Source organism: Panthera tigris, chromosome F3 (assembly GCF_018350195.1).
Source record: "Panthera tigris isolate Pti1 chromosome F3, P.tigris_Pti1_mat1.1, whole genome shotgun sequence".
Lineage (NCBI taxonomy): Eukaryota > Metazoa > Chordata > Mammalia > Carnivora > Felidae > Panthera > Panthera tigris.
Window position 1 is genome coordinate 29324209 of NC_056678.1, and position 16641 is coordinate 29340849.

General features: G+C 46.5%; 1 protein-coding gene across 2 annotated transcripts in view; it reads left to right on the plus strand.

Moving 5' to 3' along the window:
- The window catches only part of PTPN14 (protein tyrosine phosphatase non-receptor type 14), a 178395-nt gene that overhangs the window by 122265 nt on the left and 39489 nt on the right, over nt 1–16641 (plus strand). For both annotated transcript variants that reach the window (XM_042975699.1, XM_042975700.1), the window contains 6 exons: nt 167–264; nt 2612–2679; nt 8560–8630; nt 9495–9582; nt 13172–13260; nt 16145–16232. In XM_042975699.1, the coding sequence (XP_042831633.1) occupies nt 167–264; nt 2612–2679; nt 8560–8630; nt 9495–9582; nt 13172–13260; nt 16145–16232 (502 nt within the window). The remainder of the gene's footprint in view (nt 1–166; nt 265–2611; nt 2680–8559; nt 8631–9494; nt 9583–13171; nt 13261–16144; nt 16233–16641) is intronic.

Sequence of the window (16641 nt, forward strand, 5' to 3'; positions counted from 1 at the left end):
CACGGGAAGAGGGCACTTTCCATCTTTAACACAGCTGACCTTTAGCAGCATCACCTGTGCGTCCCGCTGTGCACACAGAGTTTGACACAGCAAGACATCGATGTTGTGGGAACATATTCCAAGTATGTGTTTTTAAGGTTATTTGTTCCTCTGTTCCCATAAACAGGTATCAGTATTACCTGCAAGTCAAAAAGGACGTGCTTGAAGGGCGATTGCGGTGTGCGTTGGAGCAGGTGATCCGACTGGCCGGCTTGGCCGTGCAAGGTAAGGAGCGTGGCGGCCGGCCCGCGAGATCCCATTTTCTATTTGCCGTGTTGCTGGCCTCTCTGAGAAAAAAGTCCATTTACTGAAACGATCCCTCGGTAAGTCTCACTTTTCATTTCAAGAGACGTTAAAAACGCGGACATAGTGATTTCTGGTGGCAGGCTGGTGGACTTCACAAGGCTGCTGGCAAATTGCTCACGCTTGTATAATTGTAGTTTTATTTGAAGAAATAGCAGCTTTCATCCTGACTTTAATTAAAGCTACATGCAGGGTTTGTGGAACATTTTCTCAGAATGATTCCACTGCCCAGTGTGGTCATATTTTGTGGCTTCATGCCGTGACTCTTTGACTTTCACATCAGTTTCAAGTGTGATAGCTTTAAATATTGCAGTCTAATTTATACTCACACACTTAAAGAGAGGAACATATGCATATATATGTATAATGACACCGATAGATAGACAGATAGATAGATAGATAGACAGACAGACAGATATTGCGAAGCAACAAACACATAGTGAAGTACCTTCATCTTTCAATCTATCCTACTTCGATTTATGGGAGCGATTGTTTTTATCATTTCTAAGTTGTTACATATATTTTTACATATGTTTATGTAAAATATGTTACATGACTTTTACGTATATTTATACATTACTCTTAACTGAGTGGTGCCTTAATTGCCTTTAGTCATATTGGAAACAAGAAGATAAAATATAATTTTTTAAAAGAAACAGGTTTCCCTTTCCGAGACTGTTTTCTTTAAAATCACTTCGTGTCCAGACGGAATGCCAGCCGCCAAGCCCTTGCTGTGAGGACTGTTGTTGTAGAAGCTGTGAACTGAACTTCCCATCCCAAATTCTGAACTGAAGTTGAACCTTTTGGGTTCTAGAATGTCTAAAGAGGCAGACGTCCTTTGATCTCTTTCATCCCGGAGTATTAGCAGTTTAGCAATTTTTGTTGGACGTACAACTCCAGTAGTTAGCTATCGTTACCTTGTGGATGAAAATACACAAAATATGTTGTATCCCATCTCTCCACTTAAAGACTGGAAAGGAAAGGAACAGTGCCCAAAACAATACAAAAGAACAGTTAGTGGTCATGAAAGAAAGATCATCAAAATGAAGGAGAAGACCCCCTTTAGTAGGAAGAAGAGAGAGAAGATCCACTGTGTCCCTCCTCTGCAAATTGGATCTTTCTCTTTTTAAAAAGTTTTCTCCTTTCTTCACTTTATTACTCGTTTTGGCCTCTTACTCTTCAATCATTGGCTTTATCACAGGCCTCCCGGATCCTGGAAGATCCTGGTGTGATAGCTTTCAGGCTAAAGGAAGTTGGTGAACTAACTCTCTGTTCGCTGGGGTCTTGAAGCCAGCCATTCCCCTAGCTCTCATATTTGTAAAATAATTTTCCCAAGAACCCTTGTTGGGCCCTTAGGAAGACACATCCACTTAGTTATACATCGTGATGAAATACAGTAACTGATGAGTAAATTTGAAGACAGGCCGAGCATGTGATTGTTGCCGTCCTGAATGCCTCACCTAATTGCTCATTAGTTAAATGCTGAGTTTCTTAGGTGCGTCTCTGTCTTCTCAGCAACGTGTGGATGCTGGCCTTGTGTGTGGACTCTTGCATTCTGTATCTCTTGTACCCCAAAGATACCTGCACCCATTTCTGCCTGATGCCAGATCTTTTGCATGAAATTAAGTCTGTATGCAGTTTGATCTTTTTTGAGAGCAGGTAGGATTAGATGCAAGGCATGTATAGATTGATAATATAGACACAGTTTCTTTTTGCATGTGCTCAGACATTCCGTGGTGAGATGAAAACAGGACAAAACAGAATTTTTGGCATCTTGCAACATGTCAGCTTGTTTAGGAGGTGTAAAAATGTGCAGGGTTGCTTGCCAATGGTGATTTACGGTGGGAATTTCCAGCTGCAAATATATGAAAAGTTGCAGATGGGTTTGGCTCTTCAGTTCTCCCAATTAACCTTGAGTTAAAAAGCCCCCTTGGCAGATATTCTTAAGATAATGTGTTGGTGCATATTTAACAAAAACATAAGTATAGGTTTGTTTCAAATTTTTAAAATAGCTCAGGGATCGCTTTCAAATTTCCCCATTTTTTCCCCCAGAAAATTGTGTAATAGGGCTCACATGCTGATATTTACAGTATTGCTAAGTAAAAGTGGTAACAAAATCAAACATGTTGTGGCACCATTTTTTTTTATTGAATAGTGAAGAAATAGGACGAAGTGGGAATAATAAATGTGGCGATAATTTTACCCTTGCTTTATTCCATCTTTAATTTCATGTAATAAACACTACCCTTCCCCCCGCTTTTCTTCTCAGCTGATTTTGGAGACTACAATCAGTTTGATTCTCAAGATTTCCTCAGAGAATATGTGCTGTTTCCTATGGTAAGTGTGATTTCCTTTTTCTTAATTAATTTTCTACCTTCTCTGGGTGTTTAATTGTTTCCTTTGAAAATCTCAGAGGATTTTACATACGTATATTCCCCCGGGGAGGAAAGTCCATGAGTTTATAAAGTGGGGACACATTTTATAAACAAACACTGAAAAAGGTACTTCTTCCCGCCTCCTCAAAGGCACCTCTCTGTCCCCTGACACCCCTCTCCCCAGTCCCCGTGTCCACCTCTCCAGGGCCATGGCATTCTTCCTAACTTTCTGAACATATCAAGTTTGTTCCCATCCCAGAACCTTCGTCCTTGGGTTTCCTGTGCCTTCAGTAGTGTGCTCCAGATCTTTCTGTGACTTGACGTTGAAATCTTGAGTCAGATATCACCTCCTCAGAGACGACTCCCTTTTCCTTGACCACCTGTATGATACACTCCAGCCATCAACCACTTCCTGCTAAATCACCTTCTATGTGCATTCTTCAGGGCCCTTTCAGTATCTAAACGTGTTCAGTGTTGACAGATTGTCAGCTGGAACGTCAGCTCTGTGGTCCGTAGGCACATACCCTTTCTGTCTTGTTACTGTTAACTGGCGTATATTCTGCACTCATGAAATTTCATTGAATGAGTCAATGGAGTCAAATCCCCAGTCTTGGGTTAAATTAGGAACGAGGCTAGGTTTTAATCCCGGGAGAATGTATGTTTGCTGTTCGGAAGCTTTGGGGTAAATGAGAAGAGTTTTAATGAGGAGGAATTAAAATGTTTGAAAAGCTATACCTGCTGCAGTATCCTGGCTCTGATTTTAGAAACCCTGATCATTCATCACTTATTTTTTTATCAACTGTTTTGCCCAAAGCACTGGCCTGGGTAACTAACTACCAGGAAATAAAGTTATATAAGAAACGGTCCTTGTTCTCAGGGAAGCGGCCGAATAGTTGAGTAAATAGGAAGTTTGCAAAATCAGAATGCAAAGCCAAGAGTAATAAAGTGCAGTCAGGATTTTATGTGGGGAGAGGTTACCTCTGCTGGGGGGGTGGTGGTTAGGAAAGGCTTAAAGACTAATGGTGGGCGAGTTGTGTCTCAGAGGGTGGGCAGGATTGCAGCAGGCAGACAGGTAGGGAACAAGGAATGATCTAGACAGGGAGGGAAAGAGCAGGGGCAGGGTGGCATGAGTGATCGTGTAAGAGTCTGTGGTGAATCTGACTGTCGCTCAGGAGTGGCAGAGGGGAGTGGCAGCAGATGAGATGAAATATCTCAGGGCTAAAAACCCGTGGACTCTGGGGATTTATAGACCCCACACTTTGAGAACCACTGGATTAGAGCAGTAAGACCGTTTGTGAAAGGAGGTCAGATGAGAATCATGGTGTTCTGGGCAGGAGATGATTTAGGTATTATGAGTGACAAGAAGAACATGAAAGCAAAGCAAGAGATATTTTGGAAATCAAACGAGCAGAACTTGGCATCCAGTTGGCTGTGGCACATGGGAGAAAGTAGTGTGTCTGGTGACAAGGGTTCAAGTTTTGAAAGACTAGCATATGTAAGGCTGTAGTCATTATCCCTGTCAGGGCTTGAGATGAGCTTAGGTTGCCGCATACTTAACCTTTATTCTTATAGGTTAGGGAAATACTGCGAGATCTCTATGGTTTCATGAATAACTCTGTCCTTATTCTTCCCGCCAAGAAAACATCTGTATCGTCTGATAAATCTGTTGTTTTTCATGCCTTGTTAACTCTACCCATCAAATCGACCTGCATTCAAAGAGATTAGCATATTACTTGGCACAGAAGCCCTTCATAGGATTTGGTGTCAACATGCTTGAACCAACATCTCTAACATCTCAGAGGCTCCCCAGTACGCTTGGGGAGACGAAAGTGAAGCTCACACCTTAGAATTTTAGAGAGCATGCCTTTTTGTGCTAGTGGAGACAATCAATTGGGTTGAGAATTTTCCACAATTTTTTTTTTTCACCTTTGTCTCCTAAAAAGGTCTTACTCACCTAGCCTTTGGGCAGAGACCAGGCTTCGGTGCTATTTAGAATTTTTTATGGTGATTGCCAGCATGATACTTACGAGTTTGTAGATGTTAGAATGCTTTGGCAGGTCCCAGTGCTATCTGTGAAGGCTGGAAGGAGTTGTGTATCGCACCTTTTCCAGAATATGACGGTCTCCACTGGGCTCTGAGCAAATCAGATACCTGAACAGCATAGACCTCGTTAAATCTCACAGTGAACGGATGAATATGGATATGTTATTCTTGGATCCAAACTTCCCCTCCTTGGGATAGTAGCTACATACATTGTGACATGTGGCTGGCGATATACATCCAAATTGAAGTTACTTAAAGTTAAATAAAATTAAAAATTCAGTTCCTCAGTTGCATTAGCTACATCTAAAAAACACTCAGTAGGGGTGCCTGGGTGGCTCAGTTGGTTAAGCAACCGATTCTTGAGTTTGGCTCAGGTCAAGCTCTCATGGTTTGTGAATTTGAGCCTCACATCAGGCTCTGCGCCGGCAGTGTGGAGCCTGCTTGGGGTTCTCTCTCTCTCTCTCTCTCTCCCTCTCTCTCTCTCTCTTTCTCTCTCTCTCTCTCTCTGTCTCCCTCTCTCTCTCTTTGCCCCTCCCTCCCTCTCTCTCTCTCTCTCTCTGTCAAAATATATACACTTTAAAAAAAAATAAAAACATTCAGTAGCCGCGTGTGGCTAACCCTACTGTACTAGAAAGCTTGGATATAGAACATTTCCATCATTGCAGAAAGTCTTGTTGGACAGCACTGAAGACACTGTGACAGAAGCTGATGTCAGTGTGTATATCTGAATTGTGAATGTTCCTGGGCTTCTGCCCTGTCATTCTGCCCCATGTTGTACCCTGGATACATTGTGGCCTGTGGTCAGGTGGCTCACACTATAGGAGCCAAGCATTCTGTGCCCGTGTCCTGGCTGCCATTTACCGGCTATGTGAACTTGGGCCGTTATTTAATTTAGTTTATTTTAAAATTTGATTATTTGTCTCACCAAAGCCTCCATTTTCTCATCTAAAAATGAGGATAGCATGCCTACTCCAGCTGGGATAGCTAAAGGAGAGAATGCACGTGAAGTACGTTACTTGGCACATGGTGAATTCTCAGGAAGTAGTTGTCCTTGTCATTGCCATCGTCATCGTCTTATGATTAGCATGACCCTCTTGTCTCTGGCATGCAAGCACAAGGAGGCTGAAGACCGTGCTTTTCGGGCAGCAACACTCCACGAATTTTGAAATGTAAGCAGAGGACAGGCAGAAGGTGCAAATGATCATTAACCTGCTCTGTGTGATTAGAAACTCCGGTTTGACAACGTGAAACTTTGTTGCCTACTGAGTTGCCTGTTGAGTTTAGTTCAATAAGCATTTATTGATCACTTACTGCATATGGAGAGCTTATAAGTGGGCATCATGTAAGAGCCCCGTGATAGGCCCGTAAGTGATGTGGAGAAGAGCTGGTGCCGTTAGGGGCCTGTCTGTGATGAAGAAGAGGGAGGGTGAAGGAGGAAGGGTCAGATGAGCATCCGGATAACTGTGTAAGAGAGACAGTAGGCCAGCCGTGGGGAGGGCTGTATGAGCCACACTCAGAGTGGAAGACGAAAGGCTTGCTACATCCGGCATGGGGGAATATGGAAGCCCGGTCAAGGGAACGGTAGTTGAGACGAAACCTGAAGGACAGGGTGACGTTTCACTCAGTGTGATGGGCCCCTGGTGTTTATTCCAGGAAGGCTCAGCATGAGTGTGTCAGGAGACATACAAGCATTCTGTTAGGAAGAGGGGTTTGCCTGAGGCCTTGAACCTTTGAGAGAGGAGGCCGGGAAGGGAAGGCCGGGTCACGCCGAAGAGTGGTCTGAATGCCAGGCCCAGGTGTTGACCTAATTGAGCAGGCAGTGGGGAGCCATGGAAGGTTGTAAACCTTCTGCGAGGTTCCACTGGAGAATTCAAAGAGAAGACTACATTCCTTTGGTGGGGGAGGGAAGATGGGATGAATGGCCTTGTTTGATCTTACAAAAGCAACCGAATTCGTCAAATGGCATTTCTGAGGCAGAGCAAAGAACAAAGCGAAGTACACAGGGCACTCCACAGGTGTGCCGCTGTGTACAGGCATGCACTCTGCCATTTTTCATTCACGCAGGGCCGCTCGCGCCTTCCCTGTGGCAGGGCGCATACCTCAGGGAGGCCCCACACGCAGATGGAGGCGCTTGAATGGAGTAGGATAGCAGAGGCGCACCTTTGGGCTTTTCTTTCAAAGTAGGAAGCTGAGGTTTCATGGGGCACTTCCTGATCTTCGCTTACCTTTCTTTATTTTCTCCTACGGCCACATGCCTTTCATTAGCTTTTCACAATTAGTACCGCGTTAGGACTACCACTCAATACCCGGATGCACGCCCATCGCTCCCGTGTGCAAGCCACGCGGCATCTTTGCTGTTCCCCGGCGAAAAACGGTGCTTATTCCCTGTCGTGGACTTGAGTCATTTCAGTGGATGGCTAGACAGGAAAACAGCAAATTAATCAGTTAACGCACGGAAAATAAGAGCTGCCTGCACCTTCTCCGAGGTTTCTCGTGACCATCTGCAGGGCTATACAATTTCCAGCACCTCATTTACACCCTCATTTTCCGGATTTAAAAGATACTGATTTTTCATGTTTCCCTGATTTGAGATGGGATGTTTCTTGCAGTTTTGAGGTGTACCTTTTTTGGGGGTGGGGTTTCATCCACAGAAAATTGTTAAATTGGAGGCCATCTTGGTATAAATGGTATTCTCGAATCCAGGGAATCGGCATTTGGGATGTTTTCCGCCAAACTTCAGCCCCCAGCCCTCCACCCTCAGTGTCTACGATGAGCCTCAGAAGGCCTCACCAGGACACATAGCTCAGAGGCCCTTCTGACACCCCTTCTGGAGCTCAGAGGGAAGTGGCGTGTATATCTCTGCCCTCGTCGGTGCTTATCGACCTGGGGCAGATGGTGTGGAACCGGCCCCTAGGAAGGTCTGAGGCAGCTGGCCCTCGGCTTGAGCCTCCCCAGGCTACCACAAGGAATTCGGGGAGCTCTGGAATCACCACGGCTGTCAGAATCTCAGGAACTGGTTGCTCTGGTCTCCCTGTCTTGGAATTACTCCTTCAGACCGTCCATCCCAGACAGTTCTGTGCTGATAAACGTGTAACAATCCCTGATACATTCCCACTGTCAGCAGAGGGGTGTTGGGAAGAGGTATGTGCGATCGGCTCTAATGCCACGGGAGCCACAGGCCCCAGGGCCCCGGGATTTAGGTGCTGGAGACACCAGCGGGTTCCCACACACCGTTAGCTTATAGAACTCCCTACTTGTAGCCATCATGGCCTCTGCTCCCAAGGGTCTGTCAAGTAACATCTGAATGAGCCCTCTCTGCCTTCTGTAGCTCTGAATTAGTGCCCGGATATTGTGGTGGTGGACAAAAAGGCCAGGCACAGCCCCTTGCTAGGCTCAGCTTTTGAAAGGATAATGGGCTGGAAATTCATACCCCGATTGTTAAAAATACGTAAGTACTGACAAAGCAGTTTCAATAAAAGTGAGTCTGGGAGGCAGACAAAGAAAAAGAAGGTAAATGAAAAAAGAGCTGTTCCTATACCCTCCAGAATTTAGGTGGCTCCCCAAACTATGCCTTGAAAGAGGCATGTTAGTTATAAGTGGAGAACCTAAGTTATAGTGGAGAGTCATGTTCTAAAAGTAACAACGGACCGTCAGCCCGAAAATGGACAACTTTCGATTTGAAGGAGTAAAGGGGAGATGGCTGAAGTGAGGCTAATCAGGAAAACCTTCTGGAGAACAGAGCTCCTAAGGTTTGTTCCTAACAAACAGCAAATGACCTCAACTGCTTCTGTTTTGATAGGATTTGGCCCTGGAGGAGGCCGTTCTGGAGGAGCTGACCCAGAAGGTAGCCCAAGAACACAAAGCCCACAGGTAGGGCCCGCCAAGGCGCTTGGCTCCCACCCCCGGCCCCCGGCTGTGCTCTATCCTGCACGTGGCTCAGCCCTGTTCCCAGACACGCGTATAGATTCAAAAACTGTGTGCTTGTCCTGCCTCCCCTTTTTCCTGTTCTTTTTTTTTTTTCTTTCCCTCCCTTTCTTTTTTCCTTTTCTTCTTTCCACACCAGCAAGCCCACACAGATGTGAAGCTGTTAGCCAGGAGAACCCTTCTCTCTGACCTTCCGAAAACTCTGTTGCCAGAGCTGGGGAGACTGGGGCTGCTTGAGTTAAGAGTGAAGACCTAAAAGATCTGCTTTGGATGGGAAAGTCAAGGTCAAGAGGGAGAGGAGGCCCTGAAAACTTGTTATCAGGGCTACGTGGAGCTCTCTGGGACCAGTGGAAAACGAGCAGCCTTCCTTCCGACCTCAGAGGACCTGTGCAGTGGTCCTAAGCTCTCTCTCGTTTTGGCCACTTGGCTCCCAAAATAGCATCCTCATAAACTTTTTCCTTGTTTCTTAACAGTGGAGATTTTTTTTCCTAGGTGGGAGAAAATAACTTTTTTTTTTTTTTTTTTAGCAAGCATTATTCACAGGGATGTCTGGAATAATTAGTGTTTATAGGGCTGTGGCTCTTAATTAAATACTTTACCTTCCTCTGATTCTTCCCCGTTGAGTAAAGGCTGGTAGGGAATATGTTAATGAATTACTTAGTAATGTACCGCGTCCTCACAGTTGGGTGATGATTGCTCTTCCCAGAACTGGAGCTAAACCACAGCTCTGGAATTTGCCATCAGGAGGGTCGGATCTTCCACTGCCTTTGTTGCTCTTAACCATTTCCTTTGACACTGTTTCGGTTTTAGTGGAATCCTGCCCTCAGAAGCCGAGCTCATGTACATCAACGAGGTGGAACGTTTGGATGGATTTGGACAGGAGATCTTCCCTGTGAAGGTAACATACCCTGGCCTGTCCTCACTTCAGCTTTCTCAGAATGGCTCAGGTGGTTGGAAAACTAGTGATAGGCAACAGACCAGAGCGACCTGGCTTCCTTATCGCCACATGGCATTAGATGGCGAGTCCTGCTTACTTTAGGTAAAGCAAACACTTCTTAACTAAGAGACTCTGAAGTTTTCCATGGTCTTGGGCAGAATATCTTGTTTGTAAGACAACCGCCTGAGTGAGTACCAGACAAACACCAGTCCATCCACCAGCCCTGGGAAGGTATGCGGTCACGTCCAGTTCTGCGACAGGAAAGCAGCTATTAATATGAAGACCCTACCCAGTAGTTTTCTTTATTCGCTTCTTCTCTCCTCTCTTTGAGCTGATACAGGGATCATCGCCTGTGAGGCAGAGTGAAACATTTCCTGTATGCAAGCACACTTTCTTTCTCGAGTTCTATAGAGGCTCCATTGTGGGTTTCCAGCCCCTTAGGTGTTTTCTGGAAACCGTGCCTGGGAAACTGTTACAGCACATCACATCCTTTGCAACAGATCCACCTCCTGAAGTGGGTGTGGTTGGGGAGGGGGGTCACGGTGCATGGTCATTTATAGAGTTGGGCCCGTACTCCAAACTCGTTTTCTTCTCTCTACTGACCCACTCTGCGAAAGACGGAGTTTTGTCAGAAACCTAAAGCAACTGGCACATTTCTGCAATTTGGGAGATGGTGCAATTTTAGCACAAACATTTCATTCTAAACTGGCTCCGCTGGCTGTTTTATAAGTGTTCTGTTCCTCCTCTGCTGCACGCTTGCAATTTGCCTTAATGAGAACTGCCCATGTGCATCAAGTAGAACGAGCAGGGTGGCCGCAGCTTGTGGAAAGGGCTAAATGGCTCTTTTTTAGATTTGTTTAATTTTCTTTTGCTTCTCTAATGGCCGCCCTTCGTAGGGTTGTAATCCATTTTCCTTGCAATAATGCCTTATGAAGCCATCTGCATCCCACTTACATTTCAGCAGCCCATATATAGTCATGATATTCTGGGCCATTGAAAAACCAGGGTAAACTTCTCTCCACTTCCAGAAAACTGACTTCTCAGTCCCAGGAAGTCGGGGGTTTCGTTGTGCTCATTTACTCGTGTTGTTTTTGGTCATTCTGGGCTGTGGGAAACAAGAGCAGTGGAGATAGTGTTGAAATCCACTGTGCCCGTTCCCTGATGCACTTTCTGGTATGTACTTTTGTGGGAAGAACACAAGGCAGGTACTGTCTACCTTGGTCTGAGTGGGCAGACAGGCACTGCTGACTCACTGCCTGTGCGTGTGACTTAGCTGGGTGTCTTCTGTTTCCCCACGTGTCTGTTCATGACTAAGGTGGCCACCTACCGACCACCTGACATCCCCGGAGACAAGGATGACGGGAGGGGCAGCAGGACCAGTGGGACGGTGCCGTGATCAGCTCTGAGATGGGTGAAAAGGCAGGCAGGAGAGTGTGCAGGGGCAGACCGAGTAGGGATGGAGCCCCAAGTAACGTACACGGGCTTGCTATGGATATGTTTTAGGGAAGAACATTTCCACGTAGCGTGGGCTTTTCCACGAGCAATTCTTCAAAGTTTCTCAAGGCCGGAGGAGTACCAGTCCACTTCCTGACAGGTCCGCCCCTGCTGCCTCCACACACACAGGCGGGCCGCTGCCTCGGTGGCTCCCTGCGTTGTCAGAGCACGGGGACACAGAGAGGATGCTTATGTCTGGAGCCTCGATCCTTAGCCGAGTGGGATATCAAGCCCCTAAGGTTTGACCGATGCAGCGTCTGGGCCTCGGTCCTATGTTTTCTCCATTGCTCGGCCCTGGTGAACTGCTCCTGCCGCGCCCCCACCCCTACTGGCCCGCTGCACCAATGGATCTACTGGCAGAGTGCCCCAGGAAGGCTTTCTGCAGGATTTTCTTTCCACTTCGCCTCTCCACTTTTCCTGGCTTCTTTTCTCACAAGTGTTTTTCTGCATGTCACCTACCTTGTAACTGTTCCTGACAACCGAGGCACTTCCTTTCCTTCCCCCTCCACCCTCTCCCAGCCCTGTCTCTGCTTTGCATCCAGCCGTTGTCTTGACCTCGCTCTGTCCCTGTTAGAAGAGCCCTGTTCTAATGTGCGCTTTGCTGCACGAGCTGGAGAGACGTCCCTGTGATGGGGCACTGTTGTCTGTGTGTCTTAAACGGGATCAAGGGTTCTGAGGAATGTAGACATCCTTCTCTTCCATCCCGTGTCTAGTCATGCGCGCCTCTCTGTTCCCTCCACAAAGAAGGTATCCCCCAGGGAAAGCAGGGGGCTGTGACACTTTATTCCCCGGATGGTGAGCCTTGTTCCTGCTCTGCTCCCAAGCACGCCGGCAGCAGGTTGGGCTCTCCCAGACAGGAGGCTGGAAGCATCTGACCGGACCAGGAGACCAGACTTGAAGATAAGTCATCTGGGCTTACCTCAGCACAGGGCCCAGCAGATTTCCCGACACCTCTGTAGTCCTCGCGCCCCTCCTGTGCTCATGAAGCTCCCAGCCAGCACTTAGCGTCCCTCTCTGGAACATGAATATGTGGTCCAGCATCACCCCACAGGGTGTCCTTACAGGAATGACAGAGGCCAACGCAAAGAAAACGAAGCAGCCTGGAAGACGTAGAGACTCTGCCGGATGAAGAACTCGCCGCCCAAAATACCATCCTATGAGTCTCCACTACATTACATCTTTCAAGGGATAGATTGCTTTGAAAAGAGAATGTTCAGAAAATAATTTAAAAGAAAAAAAAAAGAAAGGAAAGAAGAACTCTCAGAAATTAAAAATGTGATATCAGAAATGGAAAATGTAATAGGTTGCAAGACAAAATTAAGAAAATCTCACCAAAAAGTGAAGTTTGGAACGTGGGAGGTGGGAGATAAAATTAGAAGGCCAGCCCAGGATGTCCAACATTGGAATAATGGGAGTTCCAGAAGTGAACAGAGGAAACAAAGCTAGTAATTCGAGAAAGTATCCCAGGACTGAGGGACATGAGGCTCTAAATTGAAACACCAAGCACAGTGGATGCAAATAGACACACACTAGGGCATTAGGCAGGGGAAGTTGATGTCTGTAGGGAGAGGAAATGGTGGGAACAAGTCTGCTGTTGGCTTCTTCTAAAGAGGCTGCAAACAATATGCTCAGTTCTTCAAACTGCAGGCTTATATAATCACACGTGTATGAAACACATACGTAATCAAACTACACACACGTATAATTTTGATTTAGAAAAAACGTAAAAAAGGTACTAATAGACGCTCGTGAAAGATGAGATCTTAAGTGCCCACAAATCTGAGACAATCCTAAAAATCTCTCTTGGACAGGCAACGTGTAGTGACAAATTCAGATAAAAGATGCATGTATATGTATATAGTCCACTAGGCTGTGCAGCGGCGTGAGTCGCTTCAGGACCAAGTTGCCTTTCGTCCAGATGCTGTCTGTGATTCTTTCATTTATGGGCAGGAAACGGGGTGTGGCCCCCCCGGGTGGGCTGTGGCCCACGTGCTCGGTTCTGCCAGGTCGCCGGTGATCTGTTTCATCACGCCGCTCTTCTGTTGATCTTACGCAGGACAATCATGGAAACAGTGTGCAGCTGGGCATTTTCTTTATGGGCATTTTCGTGAGAAACAGAATTGGAAGACAAGCAGTGATACACAGGTAGTCTTCTTCATATCTTTTTCCTTTTTTCTTTTTCCCCTTGAGGGACTCTCGAAAACCCGGCTCAGTAGGACAGGTATCCCAGCGAGTTGAGAGCCAGTTGGTGGGTCAGAATTGAGCTTTTCTCAATTCAGAGAAGATCAGCCCTCTGTGCGATTCGAGCGCTAACGGAGAAATGCATCTCACTTCTCCTGGAGGCCCGTTTGGGGGTGGGGACTCTCACCTGAGTCCAGGAAAGGTGCCCTGGAGCCAGAGACCTGGAGCTAAACTCTGTGAGTCTGGTTGGAAGCAGGCCATCCAGTCAGTCCTTCAGTCCAGAGTGGCTTCTTCCCATTTTCCATCACCCTCCGCCTAACCACATGTGCTAGAAGAGGGAGGACTGATTTTTATATTAAAAATATAATGTATTTATGAAAGTGCATTTTGAAAAGCATTGAATTTGTTATCATGAATTAAAGGAATTTGGTACTTTTTCATCATTTTGCATTTTAGAATTCTTTTTCTAATGCTTATTTATTTTAGAGAGAGTGCAAGCAGGGAAGGGGCAGAGAGAGAGAGAGGGAGACACAGAATCCAAAGGCGGCTCCAGGCTCTGAGCTGTCAGTGCAGAGCCCGACATGGGGCTCAAACTCATGAACCGCTACATCATGACCTGAGCCGAAGTTGGATGCTTCACCGACTGAGCCACCTAGGCACCTCTCATTATTTTGCATTTTAAGCCCTCTTCTCCGTTTAACGTGAGAGACCAGTGTCTCCTCGGGTCACGTGTCCGGGAGCTTGCTCGTGTTGGCATCCGTAGTTGCTACCGTAGTGTCAGTGATCTCAAAAGCTGCATCCTTGCTTTCATTTACAAGGGCAGTGTGGCCAGTTATTTACTGGAAGACGAGCTTTCTTGGACATGCATCTGGTAGGCATAGCTGTGCACCTAGGCCAGATCATCAAAGACAGCTCTTAGAGTCAAAGCAAAGTCCACCTTCTGGGCGTGGATCTTGCCCAGCTGTGTACTCTCTGGATCAGCAGTTGATCTGGGTCATTTTGCAAGTATTTTCCCACCAAAAGCTTCCTAATTGGCTTCCCCCCAAGCCCCGCCCCCCTCTGCCGCTAGGTCCCCACCCTGCCATTATTTTTGTTCATTTATTTTTTTCTTGCTCTGTGAAAGGGGACATTATTGAAACAGGAGTAGGGGGAAGATCTTGGTGGCTGCAGAATAAACTTTTTGACTTTTGGACATATTCAGTCAACTCCATACACGTACAATAAGTTACAAATTGGTCCAGCAACATGCATAAAGTAGGCAGCGATATAACTATGAATTTTTATGCCCATTTAAAGCTGTTCGGGCATTTTGTCCCACACAGTTCTTCATAGCTGAATCAATGCTTCATTTTCTCCTTGAGCCTGGAGAAGTAGACAAGTCTTACGTTTCAGTTGTGGAGGTCAAATAGAAGAAAATAGCAGTTTGAAACTCTGCTGATGGTAAACCACTCATAGGCTTGGTTCGGTTCCTTAGGAACTGCTTCCGGACTTCTTCCTCCAGTCCTTATCTCGAAACCCCTACAGGCTGGGAATTTACTTCTGCCATGGTCTGCCATGGTGTCATGGTAATGATGCCCCTAGGGGAAGTCGCATCATGGAGGAGGAGTGGATCCAGAGTTTTGGCAGTCGGTTTGAAGGAATGGAGCCTGAGGAAACCAAATATCTCTTATCTCTAGAGACCTTCATTGAGGAGCCTGTAGCTCTGGGTCGTGTAGATGTAATCTCTTGGAATTGTAAGTCAACCGACAGCTCTACTGATCACCTGTAGAGAGTATGGCCCCAGCAGATGTACGTAAACACAGTTGGTCCTGGAATAATGGAAAGGTGACTGGAGGAATGCCCGTGAGCCCCAGTATGGAACTCGTGCATCCCCAGTGAGCAGAGTGGACGTGGCTAAGTCCTGTACTCGTTTGTGCCTCAACTGTCTCATCTCTAAAGGAGGAACAAAAATAGCTGCCTTGTCTACCTTAGAGAGTCGATAAAGGAACTGTACTCTATACAGATGGGAGGCAATATTACTACTTTTAATTCTCTCAGCCAACATCCATTGCATGTTGAATGCCGGGTGCTTGGCTCCGTGCTTGGAATACAGACACGAAGACAGCAGAATCTCTAGGCCTGGTGTCTTTGGGCTAGTCTGGCTTAGTTTGGGATCTAGTCACAGAGGTCAACAGTTGTAATACCACGTGGTGACCGATAGGGGACTATACGCATGCGTGCTGTCGGGACGAGAAAGCGAGAAGGTGACTTCTGAGCTAAGTCTTTAAGGAATCATCTAGGCAGAGGATAGGGCAGTGAAGGTTGGCCTGAAGAGGGAATTGTAGATCGGGGCACAGAGTGAAGGTAGACAGTAGTAAGAGGCGGCTACAAACTGACTCCAGGCAGAATGGGAAACTACAGCTTACCTTCCCGGGCACTTTCTCTTGGTGGCATAATCAGTCTGTAGCCTACGCTGCAACACAGAATCTATATGGATTCTTTGGCCTAGATTCCTGGAAACACGTGACTTTGAACTAATATGCTCCTCCGTATGCTTTGCACTTTGGAAATGTGAAAAACAAGGCAGACGTTCTTTGAACGTTTTCCTCATAACTAGTCATAAAGGAAAGTACACCTTATGAACAGCAGTATCCAGATTTACGTTATACGGTTTCCTTAGCTATTTAAGTTTGACCCGGGGTGTGTTTTCTTTACTTTTTTGCTTGGAGAGAAGGCACATTTAGCTTTTAAAACTGTAGTTAAATCGTAATTTGTAAAATGAGACTCACCAGCAGTGATGACCCTCCTGTGCTGATTCATAACTGCATGGAACCTGCCTGGCAAACCCAGTTGTTTTTCTTGTGACCAGGTGGAATGACATCGGGAATATCACACACAACAAGTCGACTATTCTGGTGGAGCTCATCAACAAAGAAGAGACGGCCCTCTTTCACACGGTAAGCAAAATGGAAAGATGGGGGCAGGGTCCGACAGACAGCTTGCCGTGTGACCTCTCAACTCACCACATCCCTTCTTTGCTCTCTGCGTCGTGAGAGAATAAATGTTCTACTGAGCCCGTAACCGTCCACCTCTCGCCCAGTGCTGTCATCACTCATTTCCGGGTAGTGGTGGTGATTTCCCGTTCAGAACGCCAGGTTTCCAAGCCGAGTTTGGACTCGGGGATTTCGGTTCCTCCATCTGCTGTGTTTGGGGTGGATCCCATTGTCTGGCCTGCTGCGTTCCTCTGCGCTCGAGTTACAGCCCACATCCAGTAACCCCCCGATTATATTGCACAGCATTTTCTTTTGCTGGCAGACCTGGATTTTCTCCCCCCAGCCGCACAGCCCAAGCCTAATCTGAAGTAAC